This window comes from Sorex araneus, chromosome 2, assembly GCF_027595985.1.
Source record: "Sorex araneus isolate mSorAra2 chromosome 2, mSorAra2.pri, whole genome shotgun sequence".
Lineage (NCBI taxonomy): Eukaryota > Metazoa > Chordata > Mammalia > Eulipotyphla > Soricidae > Sorex > Sorex araneus.
The window spans coordinates 369,443,461-369,465,470 of record NC_073303.1 but is presented as its reverse complement, the minus strand read 5'-3'; the positions used below and the strand labels follow the sequence as shown (position 1 = coordinate 369,465,470).

Below are 22,010 nucleotides of genomic sequence, written 5' to 3'. Positions count from 1 at the left end.
GGGTGTCCCCGAGGTTGGAGTCCTCTCCCAGGATATTACTCTTGACCAAACAATAACAATATTACACAGACCCATTTCACTTACCAAAATTAGCCCAAACCGGTCACAACATCTTTAAAAATCCTTCCAAAAAATCAGAATCATACAGACTATCTATGTCCTTAGGCCAAAATTAGATTGATATAGACCTAATCGAACAGCAGTTCAAAAGTCACAGCGGCTGCTAGTGCGGCCTCCTGACCTCATATCTCTTCATTCTCAGCAATGGAAAACAAATTACCAAATTTTAGGGGGGAGGAACTCCAAATCAATGATAGTGAATTTTTGTTGAAATATTGTAATCAAAGTAAAGTGAAAGTAAATTGAAATTTACCAGTTACACATGCGGGGTGGGGGGCTGGGGAGGTGGGGGGGTGGGGGGAGGTATACCGTGATTCTTGGTGGTGGAATATGTGCACTGGTGAAGGGATGGGTGTTTGAGCATTGTATAACTGAGACTTAAACCTGAAACTTTTGTAACTTTCCACAAGGTGATTCAATAAAAAAATTAAATTAAAAAGAAAAGTCACAGTTAGGGGCTGGTGCCATGTAACTGGGGTAAGGAGCTTGCTTTACATGAAGCTGAGCTGAATCTGATCCCTGGCAACCACATACGGTCCCCCAAGCCCTGCCAGTAGTGATCTTTGAGCACAGAGTCAAGAGTCAGCCCTGAGTATTACCAGGAGTAGCCTGAAATACTAAAAAAGGAAACAACAGGAATAAATCATGCTTCGGGGCTTGAGAGTACAATGGGCAGGTGCTTGCCTCGCACGTGGCTCACCGGGGTTCCACCCCCAGCATCTCTGCTGTTCCCTGAGCACAGAGCTGGGGAGAAGCCCCCAAATACTGGCTCATGTGGCCCCTAAGTCCCCAAATTAATTTAATTTGCATGTTTCCAAAACACGTAACTGGATGTACCCCTAAGTACCTACACCCAAAGGCAGTGCCTCGAGAGTTCACTGCGGGAATCTTGAGTCAGGCCGCGGTGCACCGTCTATGGCCGTCCAGCAGTGTGCATTACATTTCACACTCCGCGCGCGCCCCTACCCTTAAGTGCGGGTGGTATTCCTCTAGAGTCCCCACTCTCTTTACTTCCGGTGTTGCTTGGACCCCTTGCAGTTAAGGTGCAAAGTTAAGCACGGCGTTTTGCTCAAGGAGATGTGTGCACGTGTGGCACGGGTGACCTCTGCGTCCACGTAAACGAAAGCCCATGTCTGCCCTTTCAGTTTCTCCCTCCCCTGCCTAGGCGGTGAAGAAGAGCCGCGGGCTCCACAATTACGCCCAGAAGAACAGAGTCTTCAGCAGTCAGGGAGGGAACATCAATCCCCACCAGCCCAGAAGGGTCAGAGTCAGAACAGGAGATCTGGGGGCAGGGCAGGGTGCACACAGCAGAGCTTGGCCCACGGGACTCACGGTGCGACAAGCCAAGCGCCAGCACATATTAACAACTGGTTCTTCGGGCACAGCACCTCCAGCTGAGAATTTCTGTGCTGGAAACCCAGGTGCACACCGACAGGAGGACATCAGGGCAGCACTCGTGACAACAAAAACAGGGAGCAGCCCCAATGCAATAGGACAATCAATGATGGGAAGCTGAGACGTTTACACAACGGAACACTACAGAGAAATAAGAAGCCACATGGGGCTGGAGTGATAGCACAGCGGGCAGGGCGTTTCACCCGGGTTCAATTCCCAGCATCCCATATGGCCCCCCAACACCACCAGGAGTAATTCCTGAGTGCAGAGCCAGGAGTAACCCCTGTCATCGCCGGGTGTGACCCGAAGAGCAAAAAAAAAGAAAAGAAAAGAAATAAGAAGCCACAGGGGCTGGAGCGATAGCACAGTGGGTAGGGCATTTGCCTTGCACGCGGCCGACCCGGGTTCAATTCCCAGCATCCCATATGGTCCCCTGAGCACCGCCAGGGGTAATTCCTGAGAGCAGAGCCAGAAGTGGCCCCTGTGCATTGCCAGGTGTGACCCAAAAAAGCCAAAAAAAAAAAAGAAAGAAAGAAATAAGAAGCCACAGATCACAAGCAATGTGACTGTTATGTGAACTGGTGCTGAGAGAAAAAAAATTCACAGAAGACCATACACAGTATAATACCAATTTTATATGCAGAGCAAACAAAACAAAGCAAAACAAAAAAAGTAAAACACGGTGATAGGATAAAAAGTTATTTCAAGTAAATTTGTAACTACCCTCATGGCGACTCACTAATTAAAAAGATAAATTTAATAAAAAAATAGAAATAAGCAAAAAAATAAATAAATAAAAATTTAAAAGAAACTTATTTCAAAACATAAGAAAATGATGGACAGGAGTTGGAGCTATAGTATAGCGGATAGGGCATTTGCCTTGCACACGGCTGACCCGGGTTCGATCCCCACTATCCATATGGTCCCCTGAGCACGCCAGGAGTAATTCCTGAGTGCAGAGACAGGAGTAACCCCTCTGCATCTCTGGGTGTAACCCAAAAAAGAAAAAGGAAAAAAAAAAAAAGAAAAGGATGGATATATACGCTAGGATCCAAACGGTCTGGGGTGCAGGACATGCTGAGACAGAGGAAAGGTCCCGGCATGCAGTTCACTCAATCCCAGACCCATGATTTAACAGAAAGCAAGTCAAGTATCCACAGAAAGTGTCAGGTAAATGGTGACAGAGAGGTTAAAGTTGTAACTGCACAGCAAATAAACATATTGGAAAGCTTTTTAAGAATTAAGTTTTAGGGGGCTGGAGCGATTGCACAGCGGGGAGGGCATTTGCCTTGCACTCGGCCGACCCGGGTTCAATCCCCAGTATCCCATTGGTCCCCCAAGCACCAACAGAAGTAATTCCTAAGTGCAAAGCCAGGAGGAACCCCTGAGCATTGCCGGGTGTGACTCAAAAAGCAAAAATAATTTTTAAAAAAAAATTAAGTTTTAAGAATCTTATTTTACTTCCTATTTCAAATGTCACACTCAAAGTGCTGACTCAGGGCAGAGGGCACTTCCATGGCTGCTTCGTTTCCAGCCAGGGTCAGACCCACTTGTCCCTCCCTCCTGCTGGCTGGTCTGTCAATAACCTTTCCGATAGTTCCATTCACTGTTTTTCTTCTAAGAAGGAAACAATCTAAAAACAAGTTATCATTCATATGAGAACTCAGATTGCAAAGAGTGAATTTTTTTTTCCTCCCTAACTCGGTCAACAGGTTTTAAAAGACTCAATTTTTCAACCTCCTCAATTTTTTAAAGGCAGAGGGCAAACAGGTTTTACAAGGTTTATCTGTGAGAAAAGGAAGCTATTAACTTTCAATCCACCCGTCCAGAAGACCATCCAATAGCAGCCCTGGGAACCAGGACAAGCTTCTAACTCTGAATGAAAATGCTAATTAAGAGTGGCTCTTCTGACCCATCTGAACATTCTGCTGCTATTTTTTTGTTTTTTTCTGCCCCTGCTTCTCTGAGCACAATACTCTTTCTGACCATGTCCTTCAAGGCAAGAGATTTCTTTTTTAACCCTTCAAATTCTGCCCTAGTTGCTTATTTTATCACAAAATTCCCTACTTTCCCCGCAAATTGCCATCTCATTTGCCATTCTGCCTTTGGTACCTTTTTTTCCTCCTCAGTTAGAGCAGACACCATTGTGTATATTAATTAATACACTTAACTGTTCATAAATAAAAATTTTAGAAGTCTGTGGCAGGGAGTTATCCAACCTGGTAATCCTGAGAGGCTTAAGCAAAGGGGCTTCTTCACAGGGGCTGTGTGGTTATTAAACAGTTATTCAATTTGCCTGTGAAAATTGAATCCTAGAGAAGAGATGGTTGGACTCCTGGGCTTTCAAATGTAAAATATTTCTTTTGAATCATGACTAAGAGTAATCACAATGATAGCTCTTTTTAAATAATCCCTTCAAAGGATAAAAATCTTCAGCAATAAGATGTCACTAGCTCTTAATTGCTTGGATGAAAGCTGAGAAGTTATTGTTTTAAAATGGGCGACTGAAACTGATCTAACTATACCTGGCAGCCTAAATCTACTTAAAAACTGACCCACGTATCAGCCTTCTTAGGATGAGAGGACATAATAAGGAGGGGGGTCACGTGTTCCAAAGACAGACTTGTTTGAACTTACTCGAAATGAACTTGCTGCGAAGCCTACGGAAACAACACAATGAATTGTTGCTGCCCGGACCCAGTTCACTTTGCTAAAGGCTGGTTCCTTCCGAGTCCTCTGTACCTTCTCCCTCTCCTGCTTCCACGCGCACTTGAGGGGAGAAGCCACCTCTCATGCGTGCACACAGGGCTGTGTCCCTCCTGCGGGCCCACAGCCACACCTCGGGCTTGCTCCTCCACTTTCCAGCGGGGTGGACACCGGTGCCGGGGGCAGCTCTGGGTGCCACCAAGAACTCCACGCTCTCAAGGCTTACTTCTCGTTCCACCCACCCACCCCACCGAAAAACACTCGGTATGTGACTCTGGTTTCCACAAGCATTGTTTCAGCCAGATTTGCCTTCTCCTCTACTGACAGATTATCACTGGCTCTTACACGGCAGGAAACACGATCATATGGTTATGGAAACGATATCCTTTATCCATATTGAACTCAGTGAGAAAAGTGGAGGTGGAAAAGATTCCAACCTGCCTGTTTCTATTCTATAAGCAGCCGGATCAACGGACTCTTGTGCCTAAAGAAACAGCCAGTGACGTCGGAAATATCTGTCAAAGGCTACCCAACATTCGTCTCACAAATGTGCAGTTTATCGGTTTCACGCTTCGTGACGAGCTACAGTGATGAGCTCAGAACGCAGATCTCACGGGTCACGAAGCACGAAGGAACGGGGATGAGGCTGGGTGGGGGCAGAGGCTGAGTCTGCTCAGGAGTCTGACACCCAGGACGCAGGCAAGGGCCAAGGACTGAAGGGCCAGTCTACGAGACACGAGAGTCACTCAAAACATCCTCTCCAGGGCTGGAGCGATAGCACAGCGGGGAGGGCGTTTGCCTTGCATGCGGCCAACCCAGGTTCAAATCCCAGCATCCCATATGGTCCCCTGAGCACCGCCAGGGGTGATTCCTGAGTGCATGAGCCAGGAGTGACCCCTGTGCATTGCTGGGTGTGACCCAAAAAGCAAAAAAAAAAAAAAAAAAAAACCATCCTCTCCAGAGACGCTGAGTCACGAGGGAAAACTCCAGCTCAGGCCTCACCGGGTCTCTGGAGAGCTGACACCACGGCCCACTGCCGTCCACACTCCCACCACACGGTGCCCCACGGATGGGGAACAAGGGGACGAGGAGGACCTCGGACAGGCAGGAACCATCTCCACAGTCCGGGCAGGTCCTCGGGAAACACGGGGAGGCTGGAGGGACTTGGTTTTGCTGGAAACTTACTTTTCCGCCAATGAGCGGCAGGACGTGCATCTTGCCTGTGACGCTGTCCTTCACCGACGAGACGATGAGGCAGGTCCCGCACAGGATCACTTGGCGTCTGGCCCACCGGTTCACTGGCAATTGCATTTTGCCTTTACGGACGTTATACATTCCTGAGAGCTGAATCCGTTCGGAACTATTGCTGCTGTGAGGTTTTCCTGAAACAAACAAAAGGAAACTTTTCAGCCTTAAAGCAAAAACAAAACAAAACAAAAGGGGTTGAATCCCCAGCACCCCCTAGGGTCCCCCAAGCACTGCTGGGAGTAATTCCTGAGCACAGAGCCAGGAGCTAGTCCTGAGCACCACTGCCAGATGTGGCCCAAACCCTTCCCCCTTCCCCCCACCCGAATCTTCCAGGCTCTTCATTTTTTCCCCCTTCCCACTCGCAGTTTTGTTTTGGGGGGCTACACCCTGCAGGGTTCAAGTGAGCCTAAGGTGTCAGGGATCAGACCTGGGCCATTCCCCCAGTTCCTTCTAACTTGTTGAATTTGAGGCCACATCTGGTGGTGCTTACAGGGCCATACAGTGCTAAAGACCAGGGCTAGGGACTGAATACAAGGATGCTCTCATTCAAAATATGCATGACAGCACTTTAAACCATCTCCCCGGTGAAATGAGTTCCCTCCCTCTCCCTTCTTATCAGCATACCAGATAAATTCCTTGGATAGCAAAGAATAATGGTGTGAAACAATTTCACTTATAATTGAGAAAATATGAAAACTGCAGTAATGCAATGATAGTAAGAGTTACTTTATCTCCTGTGCATATTTTAATATTAGAAGAGCCTTTTCCTTAAATATCCCAGGAAAAGGCCACTTAAAGATCTCTGGTGCAATCTAAGTTTAATGTTCTTCTGTGTCTCCATGTTTTAATTTTTTATTTAAAGAGACTTGAAGCTAGTGATGAATGCTAGAGCTAATTTAAGTATACTAAGAAGTAAATATTATAGACTAAGATAAGAAAATGATATTCAGGATCTAGCATTAAGCGAGACTGATCAGAATTAATGTTATTCTTCCTTCAACTGGTATTCAATGAAAAATCACTACCAAAGAAACGTTTTTTAAGGAGGAAATATTTTGCTATAAAGAAAATACTGTCTATAACCAAAGACGAAGCCCGCACAGAGAAGTGACCATGAGTCTAAGGAGGCCGGTGTACAAAAGTGAGTGGCACAATCCACAGAGAAGCGGCAGGCATTCTGGTGAGCAACGCGGCCTGGAAAATGCTCCGGACCCGAGTCGGGGCCAGCAACACCGGGGGGCCGGAAGGAGGAGGTGCCGCCACCACACCTTCTCCAGATGGAACCCTGGCGCCACTGAGCAGCAACTAACACGGCTCCAGGATTCGGGACTGGGACAGATCCGAGCCGCGGGGGCCACTGGAGTGGGGCAGCGCCAGCCCAAAACTCCAAGTGGTCCCGGCCGCTGGAAGTCACGCCCTCGACCCACCCTCGGCGCCATCTTCATGCCACAATCCACAGAGAAGCGGCAGGCATTCTGGTGAGCAACGCGGCCTGGAAAATGCTCCGGACCCGAGTCGGGGCCAGCAACACCGGGGGGCCGGAAGGAGGAGGTGCCGCCACCACACCTTCTCCAGATGGAACCCTGGCGCCACTGAGCAGCAACTAACACGGCTCCAGGATTCGGGACTGGGACAGATCCGAGCCGCGGGGGCCACTGGAGTGGGGCAGCGCCAGCCCAAAACTCCAAGTGGTCCCGGCCGCTGGAAGTCACGCCCTCGACCCACCCTCGGCGCCATCTTCATGCCACAATCCACAGAGAAGCGGCAGGCATTCTGGTGAGCAACGCGGCCTGGAAAATGCTCCGGACCCGAGTCGGGGCCAGCAACACCGGGGGGCCGGAAGGAGGAGGTGCCGCCACCACACCTTCTCCAGATGGAACCCTGGCGCCACTGAGCAGCAACTAACACGGCTCCAGGATTCGGGACTGGGACAGATCCGAGCCGCGGGGGCCACTGGAGTGGGGCAGCGCCAGCCCAAAACTCCAAGTGGTCCCGGCCGCTGGAAGTCACGCCCTCGACCCACCCTCGGCGCCATCTTCATGCCACAATCCACAGAGAAGCGGCAGGCATTCTGGTGAGCAACGCGGCCTGGAAAATGCTCCGGACCCGAGTCGGGGCCAGCAACACCGGGGGGCCGGAAGGAGGAGGTGCCGCCACCACACCTTCTCCAGATGGAACCCTGGCGCCACTGAGCAGCAACTAACACGGCTCCAGGATTCGGGACTGGGACAGATCCGAGCCGCGCGGCCGCTAATGCGGCCGCGCGACCTTTTCTAACACCTGAGAACATACAATCTTTGAATGGAAAACTAATTATCAAATGCCTCCTTATTAGGGTTATCTTTTTTGGGAATATAACTTCCACCAACAATAGTGAGTTTTGTGTTGAAATATGGAACTTAATCAAGGTGAAGAGAAAATAAAGTGAGGTTCATCAGCTATACAGTTGGGGTGGAGGGCGGGGGGTATACCGGGGATTTTGGTGGTGGAATATGGGCACTGGTGAAGGGATGGTGTTTGAATACGGTATAAATGAGACATAAACCTGAGAACTCTGTAACTTTCCACATGGTGATAAAATTAAAAAAAAAAAAATAAATAAATAAATTAAATCAAAAAAAAAAAAAAAAAGTGAGTGGCACCTGGGACTCAGAGAGGGCAAACCTAGTCAAACAGAGATGCTGAGAACAGTCTGAAGAGTCTTCATTTCTCAGATGAAAATTAATTGTGAAATTATATTCAGACAAATCTTATAGGCTGAACAGAACAGCTGTGATTAACGTGTGATGGACTGGCAAGGAGTAAAGCACCTTCCAGTTCCAGATACCCAGTAGGCAACACTAAACACTCAAGTTCGCGCTTAGAGACAAATGAGGGACACAAGTCCTGGAGGAGGACCCATTCCAGAATGCTTGTGTGTGTGTGTGTGTGTGTGTGTGTGTGTGTGCGCGTGCGCGCGCGTGTGTGTTTTGCTATCTCATATTCATTTAAAATCTTCCTAGTCCCACGGGCTAACAGAAGAGATTTAGAGTATCCTGCCCGCACAGCAGAGCCAGGCAAGCTACCCACAGTGTATTCGATATACCAAAAACTGTAACAACAAGTCTCACAATGGAGACGTTACTGGTGCCTGCTCGAGCAAACTGATAAACAACGGGACGACAGTGATACAGTGATAATCTATTACCATAGAGATTAAAAATTGGCAGAAATACAAAGCAATTTTGGTAGATACTTATGGGAAGAGAAATAGCAAGGACAGACACGTGTATGCATGAGCGCGCACACACACATACCCCTCAAAAAGAACCACAATGTTTGAACCCTCCCATTACACACCTTGGGGCAGACTGATGGCAAATAATCAAACCTGCAGAGTTTGCCTTTCTCTTCCTCCTAGTCTGGCAGAATGTGGTCTAAAATAAATACTACACACTATGCTATTTTGCTTGGGAACACAGTAGTCCAGTTATCTGAACCTGGTGCTCAGCAAAGAACCACACAGAGAGCACTGTGAGTGGAGTCCCACATAGGTGGAACGCCCAGGAGACTTTTCACAAACATGCTGACCGAACCACAGCTACTCCCTTGTCCCATTCTGCACAACCCACCCAGAGAGAAGAGGCCCCGACAGCCCTGTTAAGAGCCACTTCCCACAGGACAGAACTTCGCAGTAGAAGAAATGACTCAAGGAAAAAATGTACAGTAAGAGCAAGACTAAAAATAACGGATTCCCAAATTTCAACTCCCAAGACTATACACCAGAATTAACAGGGAACCTAATCTATATGCACACACATATCTGTACCCCCTTATATAAATACTAGGGGCTCGAGACAGGCGCCGGCTCCAAGGACACTTGCTAAGCACGCACAGACCTGGGAAGCGGAGAGGGAGAAGCGGGGGGTACATCAGGCACAGCCCTGCAATGCTCCCGCTCCACAGAGCCCTAGAGAGTCCCAGGGCAAAGAGGAGATGAAAGCATGGAGACGCACCCTGACAGAGCAGGGGTGAGTCCTGTGCACCACCACTGGGTATGCCCCCCACCCTCACCCCAACAAACAGTGAGTCTGGAAACTCCTACGGAGTGGGACGGTGCAAGAACCTGTGTAAGAGTCTGACGGAAAGCGTCACTCCTCCCGGTCCCCCCGAGGCTGAGGGTACTTCCCTCCCTGAGCCGGCTGCTCTCCCTGGAGCTCCAGGCCAGACATGCCCTGAGGACTCCCAAATCCGCTCTGGGGACTATGAGTGAGCGATGTACCTGGGCCATCTCCCAAGGCACCCTCCTTGGGACCCAATTTCCGAGCTCTGTCTCTCTCAGGAACCCTGTCCGAAGCTTAATAAAAACTAACACTACCAAAGTAACTGATGTCTGCCAGCTCAAGGTTGAACAAAATTGTCCAAACTCTTATTTTAGAAATGCTACTTAAATTTCCTGAAGTTTTAAAAATTTTTTACGTTACCCAGAAGTAATAAACAGCTTTAAGAAACATCTTTCAAGCTGAGATCAAGAAGTGACTGTCACTGTCACTGTCATCCCGTTGCTCATCAATTTGTTTGAGCGGGCATCAGTAACGTCTCTCATTGTGAAACTTACTGTTACTGTTTTTGGCATATCCAATATGCCACGGGTAGCTTGCAGGCTCGGCCGTGCGGGCGCGATACTCTCAGTAGCTTGCCGGGCTCTCCGAGGGGGTGGAGAAATTGAACACGGGTCAGCCGCGTGAAAGGCGAACACCCTACCGCTGTGCTACCGCTCCAGCCCCAAGAAGTGACTACAAAAGAGTAATTTAAAACATACACTCTTACTGGACAAACAGTAGGTGAGATTATCTATACAGATATCTCTAAGGGTATCTTTAAAAAACAGAAGCTGGGAGATAGGGGCCGGAAAGACAGCACAGTGGGTCCGGCACTTGCCTTGCACTTAGCCAGCCTAGGCTCCATCCCTGGCATTCCATACGGTCCCCTGAGCATGGCCAGGAGTAATTCCTGAACACAGAGCCAAGAGTATCTTGAGCATCTCTTGGGGAGGTCCAAAAACAAAACAAATAATAAAAATAATATAATAAAAAATACAGAAGCCAGAGAGAGAGTTCAAGAAACTGAGCACATGCTATGTTAGACAAGGCCCACATTCAATCCCTGGCAGCATATGGCTCCCTGAGCACTGAACAAAACCTGAGCACTGACCTGGGAGTAGCTCCTGAGCACCACTAGGTATACCTGCCCTCAAATAAAACCACACAGGTAAATAAAAACAAACAGGCCAAGGGTGAACCTGGAGAAAATGCATTTCAAGCTACATCGCTACCTCTTAAAACTCTAAGTAAAACTGACAATTCCTATATCACAACTGCTGAAAGAGGAATAAGAGTCTGAAACGCCTGCTGTATGCGGCACTACACACTGAGGATACTAAGGCAATAACAGTCTCTGCATTTTTGAAAAATGACTGAGACGACGGTTTGGAAACGTGACTGGAGAATATGCATCCAAATTACTTAGTTTCTTTCCGCCAAGGATCTCTAACCATCCTTCAGATCTGGATCCTCCATAACCACCCTAAGAGCTGAGTTCTGCACCACCAGAAAAGACAGAGATATTTTGCCCAACCCCATCAAAATATGGAGGATGGAAATGAACAGAAATTTTCTCAAAGAAGAAATCCGAATGGCTAAAAGACACATGAGAAAATGCTCTACATCACTAATCATCAGGGAGATGCAGACCAAAACAACAATGAGATATCATTTCACACCACAGAGACTGGCCCATACCTGAAAGAACAAAAGCAACCGGTGTTGGTGCGGATGTGGGGAGAAAAGGACTCTCCTTCACTGGGAATGCTGACTGATTCAGCCCTTTTGGAAAATAATATGGATGCTTCTCAAAAAATTAGAAACTGAGTGCCTATTTGATCCAGCAATACCACTCCTGGGAATATATCCCGGAGAAGCAAAAAGGTATAGTAGAAATGACATTTTCAGCACTGCTTATGATAGCCAAAATCTGGGAAAAAAAACCCAAGTGCCTGAGAACAGATGACTGGTTAAAGAAACTTTGGTAATTCTACACAATGGAATACTGTGCAGCTGTTAAAAAAGATGAAATTATGAAATTTGCATAGAAGTGGATCAACAAGGGGCCGGAGCGATAGCACAGCGGGTAGGGCGTTTGCCTTGCACGCGGCCGACCCGGGTTTGATCTCCGGCATCCCATATGGTCCCCCAAGCACCGCCAGAAGTAGTTCCTGAGTGCAAAGCCAGGAGTAACCCCTGAGCATCGCTGGGTGTGACCCAAAAAGCAAAAAAAAAAAAAAAAAAAAAAAAAAAAAGAAGTGGATCAACATGGAAAGTATCATGTTGAGTGAAATGAGTCAGCAAGAAAGAGACAGACATACAAAGATCGCACTCATATGTGGATTATAAAGTAGCAGAATGGGACACTAACACCCAAGAGTAGTAGAGATAAGAGATAAGTACCAGGAGGTCTGCCCCACAGCTTGGAAACTGGCCTCACATGCTGGGGGAAAAGGCAGCAGAGACAGAGAAGGGAACACCTAGTAGAGGATGTTGGGAGGACCCACTCAGGTTGAAAGCTGCGTACCAAAAGGAGACTATAGACCAAACATAATGGCCACTCAATACCTCTGTTGCAAACTACAATATCCAACAGGAGAGAGAACAAAAGGGAATGCTCTGACACAGTGGCAGGATGGGGTGGGGGTTGGGATGGGGGTGGTGGGAGGGATACGGGGTCATTGGTGGAGGAGAATGGTCACTGGTGGAGGGATTAAACTAAATACAAATATGAAAGTTCTTCAGTTTGTAACTGTACCCCATAGTGATTCACTAATAAAATTTTTTTTAAATATTGGGCAAAAAAAAAACCATCCTGTACCTACAGAGAAATAAAGAATATATTAGCTATTCCCCCCCCCCAAAAAAAATCACACTCATCTGTGGAATATAAAATAACAGAGTGGGAGACTAATACCCAATAGTAGTAGAGATAAGGATCAGGAGGTCTGCCCCACAGCTTGGAAACTGGCCTCACATGCTGGGGGAAAAGGCAGCTGAGATAGAGAAGGGAACACCAAGTAGAGGATGTTGGGAGGACCCATTCAGGTTGGAAGATGCAAGCTGAAAGTAGACTATAGACCGAACATGAAGGCCACTCAATACCTCTATTACAAACTACAACACCCAAAAGGAGAGAGAACAAAAGGGAATGCCCTGCCGCAGAGGCAGGGTGGGGTGGTGGGGGATGGGGTGGGGGTGGTGAGAGGGATACTGGGATCATTGGTGGAGGAGAATGGGCACTGGTGGAGGGATGGGTAAATGATCACTGTATGACTGAAATGCAAACACAAAAGTTCATAAGTTTGTAACTGTACCTCGCAGTGATTCTCTAATAAAAATTTTTTTAAAAAAAGAGAGAGATGTTCTGCCACCATCCATCTGGGGGAAAAAAAAAAGTTGAAATCAAAGGCAATGCCCAAACTTTCCTCACAAATTCATTCATGCATTCAAAACATCTACCTCACCCTTCACCCAAAGTTGCTCACTTTCATGTCTGACTAAGAGTCATTTTTAAAATCTGACAAATGTTATTCTCTGGCAGAAAATAAACAAGCAGACACAAAATGTGACAGTGAGTTCATCTGAGAATCCTCAGGAGGACAGAGAGGAAGTCACTCACAGAGCCACCCCCTCCAGTTTCACAAGCCGCATTCCCGACACTCAGCACGGAGCTTCTCCTGAAAAGCCCATCGTTCTAACTCCTCTCTGGTTTAGAGTAAATTTCAAGTTAATTTCTATGTAAAGAAATAAGTAGATCCGTGGGGTTTTGTCCCATCAGCTTGGGAGGCAGGGGGTAAAAACTTATTTATTGCCAAATGGTTGTTCAAATTAATCCAAGAACAAAAAGATTCTCCACTGCCACTGAACTACCTTGACACCTGTTTGAAAACTCTGCTGTCCATGGTGGGGTGGATCCAATATCTTAAATATCCACATTTAAAAAAAATTTTTATTAGTGAATCACTGTGAGGTACAGTTACAGATGTACAAACTTTGTTGCTTGCATTTCAGTCATACAATGGTCGAGTACCCATCCCTCCACCAGTGCCCATTTTCCACCATCAATGGTCCCAGCATCCCTCCCACCACCCCCACTCCGTCCCCTCCACCCCACTCCGCCCCTGTGGCAGGGCATTCCCTTTTGCTCGCTCTCCTTTTGGGTGTTGTGGTTTGCAATAGAGGTATTAACTGGCCATCATGTTTGGCCTATGGTCTATTTTCAGCCCGCATCTCCCATCCCGAGCGGGCCCTCCTAGCACCCTTTACTTGGTGGTTCCTTCTCTATCTGAGCTGCCTTTTCCCCCAGCATGTGATTAACATAGGGCTTCTGCTCTTCTTTTTCCAGTTATATACTAGAAATAAGCGTCTTCAAATTGGTTTATTTATTCCATATTCTAACATAAAACAATAAGCCAAAGTTAGTGCCTACACTTTTTTCCAAGTCAAGGACTGCATGTTGTAGTAAGTTTTTCCCTATACTCATAGGCATTTTCTGATTCCTTGACTGTTAATCTAAGTAGTTCAACATTCTAAACTGGGGGTTAAAATTCTAAACTCCATTTCTGGGATTCCAATTCCCATTCTAAACCCAGTTCTGGGGTTCAACCTAGCAGAGGGGCTTTTTTTGGGGGCGGGCATGAGGGAGGGCATGCCTGGAAGTGTCTGCACAAAGCCTTCTCCTGGCTCTGTGCGTAGGAGTGACTCCTGGCTCTGTGCTCAGGAGGCCATGTGATGCTGGCGGTGACTCAGACCAGATCCGGTGGCTTGCATCTTAACCCTGGATTATTTCTCCAGTAGCCTCAAAATCTGTTTTAACAAGCCCTACGTCAATTCCAGTCTGGATCAAAGAAAAGAGAGATCCTCGTGATTTTGTAGATAAACTCGTCCACTTTTAAAATAAGAGCGGGTTCATCCCACCACTGCCGCCATGTAAGCTCATCTACCACCGTGCTCTAGAGACACATAAATGAATCTCAAGAGATCAACTAGTTGCAGAAACATTTCTCGGACACCCAGGCCCGGCTGAGACCTCTGGGGCCACTTCAGGAGGCCCTCTCAGAGGCCTACAATACGAAGGTCCCAGGAGGAGCCCACCAGACTGGATAAAAATGTAAGGGAGAAGCCAGCTGATCTCAGCTAACAAAAGCATGGACACAGAAGGCTAACCTTGCGACGACAGCTCAGTAAACCCGCAGACAAAGACTTATCCCCTAGGTGACATACAACAATTTTCACAAATTTTCTTTCACTGAAATATTTTTTGGTTGTTCCATTGGCCATTTAGTGGTCACTGTCACTGTCATCCCATTGCTCATTGATTTGTTCGAGCGGGCACCAGTAATGTCTCTCATTGAGAGACTTATTGTTACTGTTTTTGGCATATCCAATACACACAGGTAGCTTGCCACGCTCTGCTGCGCGGGCTCGATACTCTCGGTAGCTTGCCGGGCTCTCCGAGAGGGGTGGAGGAGTCGAACTCGGGTCGGCCGCGTGAAAGGAGAACGCCCAACCGCTGTGCTATCGCTCCAGCCCATTTAGTGGTAACATTCGATGTAAGTTACTGTGGGCCTGCACAGGGAAGGCTGGAGGGGTGGCTGAGCAAATGGGGACAATGGTGGAAGGAAGGTGACAGTGGTGGGGGGGAGTTAGTGCAGATGGTTGGCTCCTAAGCGTGTATGCAAGGCAAGGGATATCTGAATACCAGAAATACAATTAACTTTGAAAGGGATAGGGGGAAGTCACAGTCCAACGCACGATTGCTAACATTCTGATTATTAAGGCACATACACCTAAGAATCCTACTCCCTCCAAGCTAATTTTCTGTTTAATCCTTCCATTTTAAATTTGAAACTCCAGAGAACATGAGAATTTTCAGGAACATTTACAGTATCAGAAACACACTTAACTTGAACTAAACCACTGAAACAACAGGAAAATAAGAATAAACTTGGTTACTGTTAATTAGGTCTTTGCTAAAAATATCCAACTGTTTATTAGTGCAGTAGTTTGAAAATATACCCACAAAGTCCTTTAAATTCTTCCTTTTGAACTATAAACTTAAAACACTACAGGAACCATATTACCTAATTATTGTTTAAAAGATTTTATTAAGCTGGAAACAAAACTGAGAAAGAAATTACACTACAAAGAAAAATTCTTCTCTTCGGAGGGGGAGCCTTCATTTGTTGTGTCTTGCGTGTGACTCTACTTAGTGACGCGCTTCTGACAGGAGAATGTGGTGGCATGTGGCTTGTGATTCCTGAAACCAGGTCACCAGCTTCCTCGCTCTCTCTAGTATCACTCCCTCTGGGGACGCCAACTGCCATGTTATGAGGACATTCTTGGAATGCAATAAAACGGCCAACAATGTAAGGAATTGAAACTTCCTGCCAACAGCCAGCAAAGAAGAGAGATGACGTCTGGGCAGCCATACTGGAAGCAAATCCTTCTCTGGTCTCTTGGACATCTAAAGAAAATTCATGACACTAGACCCTGAACCCAGGCGGATGCCTGGATTGCCGATTCCGAGAAAAGAGTGACAGACACTCGGTGACTGTTCCGTTGGGGGCAATAACTAGAGCAACCTGACTACCTTGTATCACTTCACTCTATTTGCCGAAACACTATAAAACTCTAATAGCCAGAATTTCCCCTAAAACAATCTAAAAAATTAACAATGTTGTGTATAAGCTAGGGAATGTCTACTGTAAGTCAAAAACAAGAATAAAATTGCACATGAAGCAAGCACAATCCTAACACTTAAGAAAATGAGAGCATTTCTAGTGCTGTGTTATCAGAAACTAAGGTAGAACTGGTCAATGCAAGAAGATACCAGGTTCCCGGAGCTTGAGGAGGGTCAGCAAAGAGTGAAAACAATTAATTCTCACCTCACTTTCTCTATCTGTAGAGCTTAGAGTGATAAAACTCTAAGGCATGTTTCTTATTGCATATAAATCCTTAAATCCTTTCTGACTACTTCCAGAGACAGAAAGACGGAATTAAATTACCTGTCTAGGGTCATTTCAAGAGCTGGCAGAAGGATTTAAACTACCCCGTAATAAGGTCTAGAGACATGAGCACTGAACTGGCACCTGGGAATTTTGTCTCGCAGATGAAAGGCTAAGCAAACTCAGCAAGGTAGCCTGGCAGGAGCTGGGAAACATATTTAAGACTAGTTGCCTTTGCTAATGGAAATGACAACCAGCTGCTAAATAAATTTGGGGGCGGTTAATTTATGCAGCAGATCAAAAAATATAAAGTCAACTGCCCAGTAAATCTTGCTTCTTACTGACAACCACTCAATTTGATTAGGTTTATTTATATCTCTCAAATTACCTTGGACCTTATCCCTGAGAAATGTCATGCCCTGAACCTTTCTCTAATCACTAAATTCTTAAATGCCACTAGAGCTTATAATTTCCCTTGTAACATTCATTAAATGGTACCTAGAAAAAAAAAATGACTCTTTAAACTCTCAAGGGCTCTGTAAACACAAAGCCAAAGACAAGTGAAAGGAGAAAAATGGCAAGCCCTAATATTAGCTAGAGTAAAAGTAACCACAAACTTCTCAAAAATCAAAAAAGCAAAGTAAAGATGAAGTCTGCGGCTGTGCATTACGCATACTGTGTAGCAACCTACATATGGAACGAAGGTAACGATGCCTCAAGGAACTGAAGCACAAGGTCAGCAGGAACCTTAGCAGGTAACATCGACTGAAAGACTTGCTAGAAATAAACAGATGACTCCACGAAATAGTTTCTCACTTCAGAGATGGGGTGGGGAGAGACTGAGATTTTGCCGGAATCTGCAATTTATAATACATTCTTTGTTTGGAAGCCATATTGGTGATGCTCTGGGGTACTCCTGGCTCTGCACTCAGGAATTACTCCTGGCAGTGCTCGGGGAACCATATGGATGCCAGGGATTGAACTCAGCTCAGCCACATGCAAAGCAAGGGCCCTACCCACTGTACAATCACTCCAGCCACTGGAATCTACAATTTAAAACTTACTGAATAGCAGTTTTAATAATAATTGTGGTTTGGACAGGTTTCAGGTTATTGTTTTTTACTTTTCTTTTAAAAAACAAAAAAACCCCGTAAGATCATCAGTATTTCGTTGATAATCTCAACCAACAGCAAATAAATCAAGCTGGAAAAGAAGATGAAAGAGAAACGGTGAATGAACAGAGCAGGCTTGGCCTTTTATACTCCTTTCCTCCTTCCTTCCTTCCTTCCTTCCTCCTTTCTTCACAAGGACCTAGATTTATTTCTCAGGCATCTTTAAGCTCCCTCCATCCCACCAACAGATCAAAATTACTCCTTAACCATCTGAATATTTGAGACTCATGTCTACTCCTGAGGTGTCTATTTAGAAAAGCTATTTTCTCCACATGTGGATTTCATTATAATTTGCAATTCATTGACAGCACAAACCTCCTTGCTTTGAGCTGCTTCCACTCAGTTCCAGAAAAGTACATGATTAACTGGTGCAGTCTCTCTGATTCACTTCATATTTTGCAAAGAAAACGCATTTGAAATTTTTCATCAAATCAGCCTTAACCTGTTAGCTCAATGTCATTGCCATCTGTTACTTCCCAGAAATGGTGATGTTATTTTCCTGAGCATAAAGGCAGACTTATATTTTATACAGCTTTCTCAAAGTCCTCGTGTGCGTTCTTTCTCATTTGATGAGTAAGTTTTCTTCCCCTTGGCTAAAAAAAGTCACTGGAACAGTTTCACTATGTTTTCTGATTGTCACTCCCGTTATACCAAAGGCTGGCTTTCACAATTCCTACCATATCCAAAGTTCTTAACCACACACCTATTTTCTGATTAAAAACAAAAGACAAAAAACACCAGGCCGGAGTGAGAGTAGCCTCACGGCTGACTAGGGCTGTCCTGGCACGGCATGTGGTCCCCTGGGCCCCAGGAGGAGTGAGCCCAGAGCACAAACCAGGAGTGGCCCCAAACAAGCGGACTTAAGAGATCTACCATCACCCGCTTTCCCAGCTGGCTTTGCTCTGGGGGCACCTGCCTGCAAAGACTGATGTCACAAGGCATAAGCACTGAAGCGTAAACCGCCGCAAGGGAGGAGGGACAAATGAACGCCGCTGAAATGACGTGGATTGGGCAGGACCTGGCCGGGAAGGGCTAGCTTCAAATGTAGACCTCAAGAAAATTCCAAGTTACTAGACACTGTGAGACTTCATAGAGCCTGGGATGCGGAAGATTAAATCTTCAATCTGAGAAGGCCTCAAGCCCAGTGTAACCCGATTCACTCTCCCTGCTCTCTGAAGGATACGCAGAATCACTCCTTCAGGCAAACTGTGTCAGAGGTGAGAGACACAGCCCCGGGGATGGACATCAGGGTGGTGCAGCCAGACAGCCCTGCGGCCTCGGCCACGGCAGGCCTGCCCCTGGCCAAGTTTACGCTAGGACTCTTGTGTGTTTGACACGTGAGCAAACACCGAAGTAAACACAAAACACAGGAATGACTGTTGAAGAATCCAGCCCACGGCTTCTCGCTCCTAAGACAGTGGAAACCCACATATAAAATCCACAACGTTCCCCTTTATATGCTTTTCTGCATCAATGATCGTCCCCTATAAAGGTTTGGGGTCACACCCAGCAGTGCTCAGAGCTTATTTAGGACTTGGCAATCTGGAAGCGTCAGTGGTGAGACAGAGCCCGGTGTATGACAATGTGCCTTCCCAGGGCTGGCTCTGTGGACACCTGGCAGCAAGGAGGAAGAAGTCCACTTTGCTGATAACAGTGTCAACACTTTGGAGAGTTTTCTATGCAAGTCATTTTCATACTGACACTAGCGCACCGTTTTTATCTCCTGCTTTATGCTTTTCTACTTGGACCGTACACACGCTTCCAAGAAGTCAGTGTTTAGGTCTTAGACTTGCACAACGCTCTGTGCGCTACCATTTTGACCCGCTTCCTCATTAGTAACAATTGTTTCTGAATTTTCAGTCTTTGATTTGACAAAGCACAGCACAACTCTTTTAATAATTCCTGATTCCTCTTAAATAATACAGGTTCCTTCTAGTCAGTAATTATAAATCAAATTGCGTAAAAATAAGCACGGGTTCCACTACAGAATTTCTTCTTTTCCCCAAGGAAATGAGTAACCCTCCAAACACCCTAAGGACATATAAAAGAAAAAAACAGCAAATCAGTCATATTATTAATAAAAACAAACCTATGTCCACACCCGATAAAGGAAACAGATTTCAAACTGTTGACACCAGTAATTGTGTTTGAATAAGACATGTGAAGTCATTACTTTTTAAGATATTAAAAGAGAAGAAACTGAAAAAGCGAAATAAACTTATAATGTGGGCCAGGGACATGTCTCAACAGTGGAACACTTGTCTTGCTTGTGTTAAGAACTGAGTTCAATACTTGGCACCATAAAAATATAAAATAAAGAAAGAAAACAATTTTCTTGTAAAAAAATTTGTATTCGTACGGAGCCAACAGCATTCTAATTTCATCCAGCACTTCTGTCTTTGCATTTCCTCTGTGCCCCCCAAGCCCCTAGAGCACGGATGGTTTCAACAGGAGGAAAGGAAGGAAGAGGCTGTCCTGGGAAGACTCATTCTCAGCACGGGGATCAGCAGCGCAAACGAAAGAAAGCCTCTCGGTTGGTTTGGGGCCACACCTAGCCGTGCTTGGGGCCAACTCCCAGCCCAGTGCTCGGGGGAGCACAGGACCATGCTGTGCTGAGGAGCAAAACAGGGATCCCTGCATGCAAAGCGCGTGCTCCAGTTCATGGAGCCATCTCCTGGGTCACTGTTTGTTGGTGTTTGGGGTCACACCCAGCAGTGCTCTCGGCTCATTCCTGGCTCTGTGCTCAGGAATCACTCCCGATGGGCGCAGGGGACTGTAGGGGTGCTAGGGATTGAACCTGGTTAGCTGTGTGCCAGGCAAGTGCCCTGCCTGCTGGCCCATCTCTCCAGCCCCTCTGGCCGCACTGCTAAATATCTACAACGAAAAGAAAATAGCTGCAGTTGACTGTCATGAACTTCACGGAACCCATGGCTGACAGCTAAGAGGCACTTAAGAAATATGAGTGAATAACATACATATCCCATTCAAGGGACTTGGAATATGCCTACTATATAATCATTTGATTAACCTTAGCTGCTAATTTCTTTGCTACAGTTTTAATAAAAACATTAATAGGTAATAAAGCCATAATGCTCTCAGATACAGGATAATGATTTGGGAGGGATCCCAAGTGGCCTTCAAGACGGAATGGCCCGCCGCCCCCGGCCGTGCTCTGCCAACCAGGCTGGCCGTCGGTGCAGCCCTAACGAGGCACTGCTGCCTGGGGCGTGTGGGGCCAGAGATTCCCCGGGGCAGCCAGGCTGGGTATTGAACCGGGGCCTATCACAGGCCGGGCATCCAATTCAACCTCAATGACCATCTCTTCAGCTCTGAGCCAAATGATTCAATTCCTTGGAAATTAAAAAAAAAAAAAATTGAGTTTCAGTCTTCAGGTGGTTCTGCCAGGAACCTGCCCCCCGCCGTTGGCGTGTAGATGCCAGAGCAGCCTCTGCTCTGCCCAGACCACACAGCAGACTCCGCAGCGGGCTGCTCGCCCAGCGGTTATGGGGACCGACAGACTCCTGCACTGAGACCTTTGTGAAAGTTGCTTCCCGGCGTAGATGGTGAATTATGAAAAACTGATCCCCAGCTACATGGTCAGAATGAAAGATCTCAAAAATTAACTCTAAGGGGCTGGAGTGACACAGCGGGTAGGGCGTTTGCCCTGCACATGGCCAACCTGGGTTCGATTCCCAGCATTCCATACGGTCCCCTGAGCACCCCAGGGATAATTCCTGAGTGCAGAGCCAGGAGTAACCCCTGTGCATCACTGGGTGTGACCCAAAAAAGCAAAAAAAAATTAACTCTAGTCCCTAGCAATTTTTGGGGGGTGGGGGGGTTGTTGTTGTTGTTGTTTTGTTTTAGAGACACATCCAGTGGTGCCCAGGACTTACCCCTGATAGCTCAGGAATCACTCCTGGCAGGGCTTGGGGGACTAAATGGGGTACCAGGGATCAAACCCCTTATGGGGGATAAAATATCTCTGGCCCCATCTCTAGAAATCTTTAGCATATTAATGAGTTATCAGCCAAACAGTTATAAAGCTTCTCTTCTAGAAACATGGAAATTTTATTTTTAAGGAAAGGGCAAATGAGATTATTCAGGAGAATCAAATGCAGTGTTACATATTTTTTGAAACACAGTCTGTCTCTATTTTCCTCATAGCCTCTGTTCGGAGTACATAATAAATAGATACACACATAAACGCTTCAAGGGTCTGTGACAAAGGGATGAGCAACAGACAACAAGGGGAATTGGGAAGGAGAGAAAGCAGGAGGCTTGAGTTTATAACAGGATTAATTTGGGGGGGGGGGGCGCGCCACACCCAGCGTTGCTCA

At 46.5% G+C, this 22,010-nt stretch overlaps 1 protein-coding gene across 1 annotated transcript in view; it reads right to left on the bottom strand.

Annotated features, from left to right (window-relative positions):
* Positions 1-22,010, bottom strand: part of PHLPP1 (PH domain and leucine rich repeat protein phosphatase 1) — a 218,339-nt gene that overhangs the window by 107,737 nt on the left and 88,592 nt on the right. Inside the window, 1 exon segment of the mRNA XM_055124878.1 lies at positions 5,407-5,603. Coding sequence (XP_054980853.1) covers positions 5,407-5,603 — 197 coding nt within the window.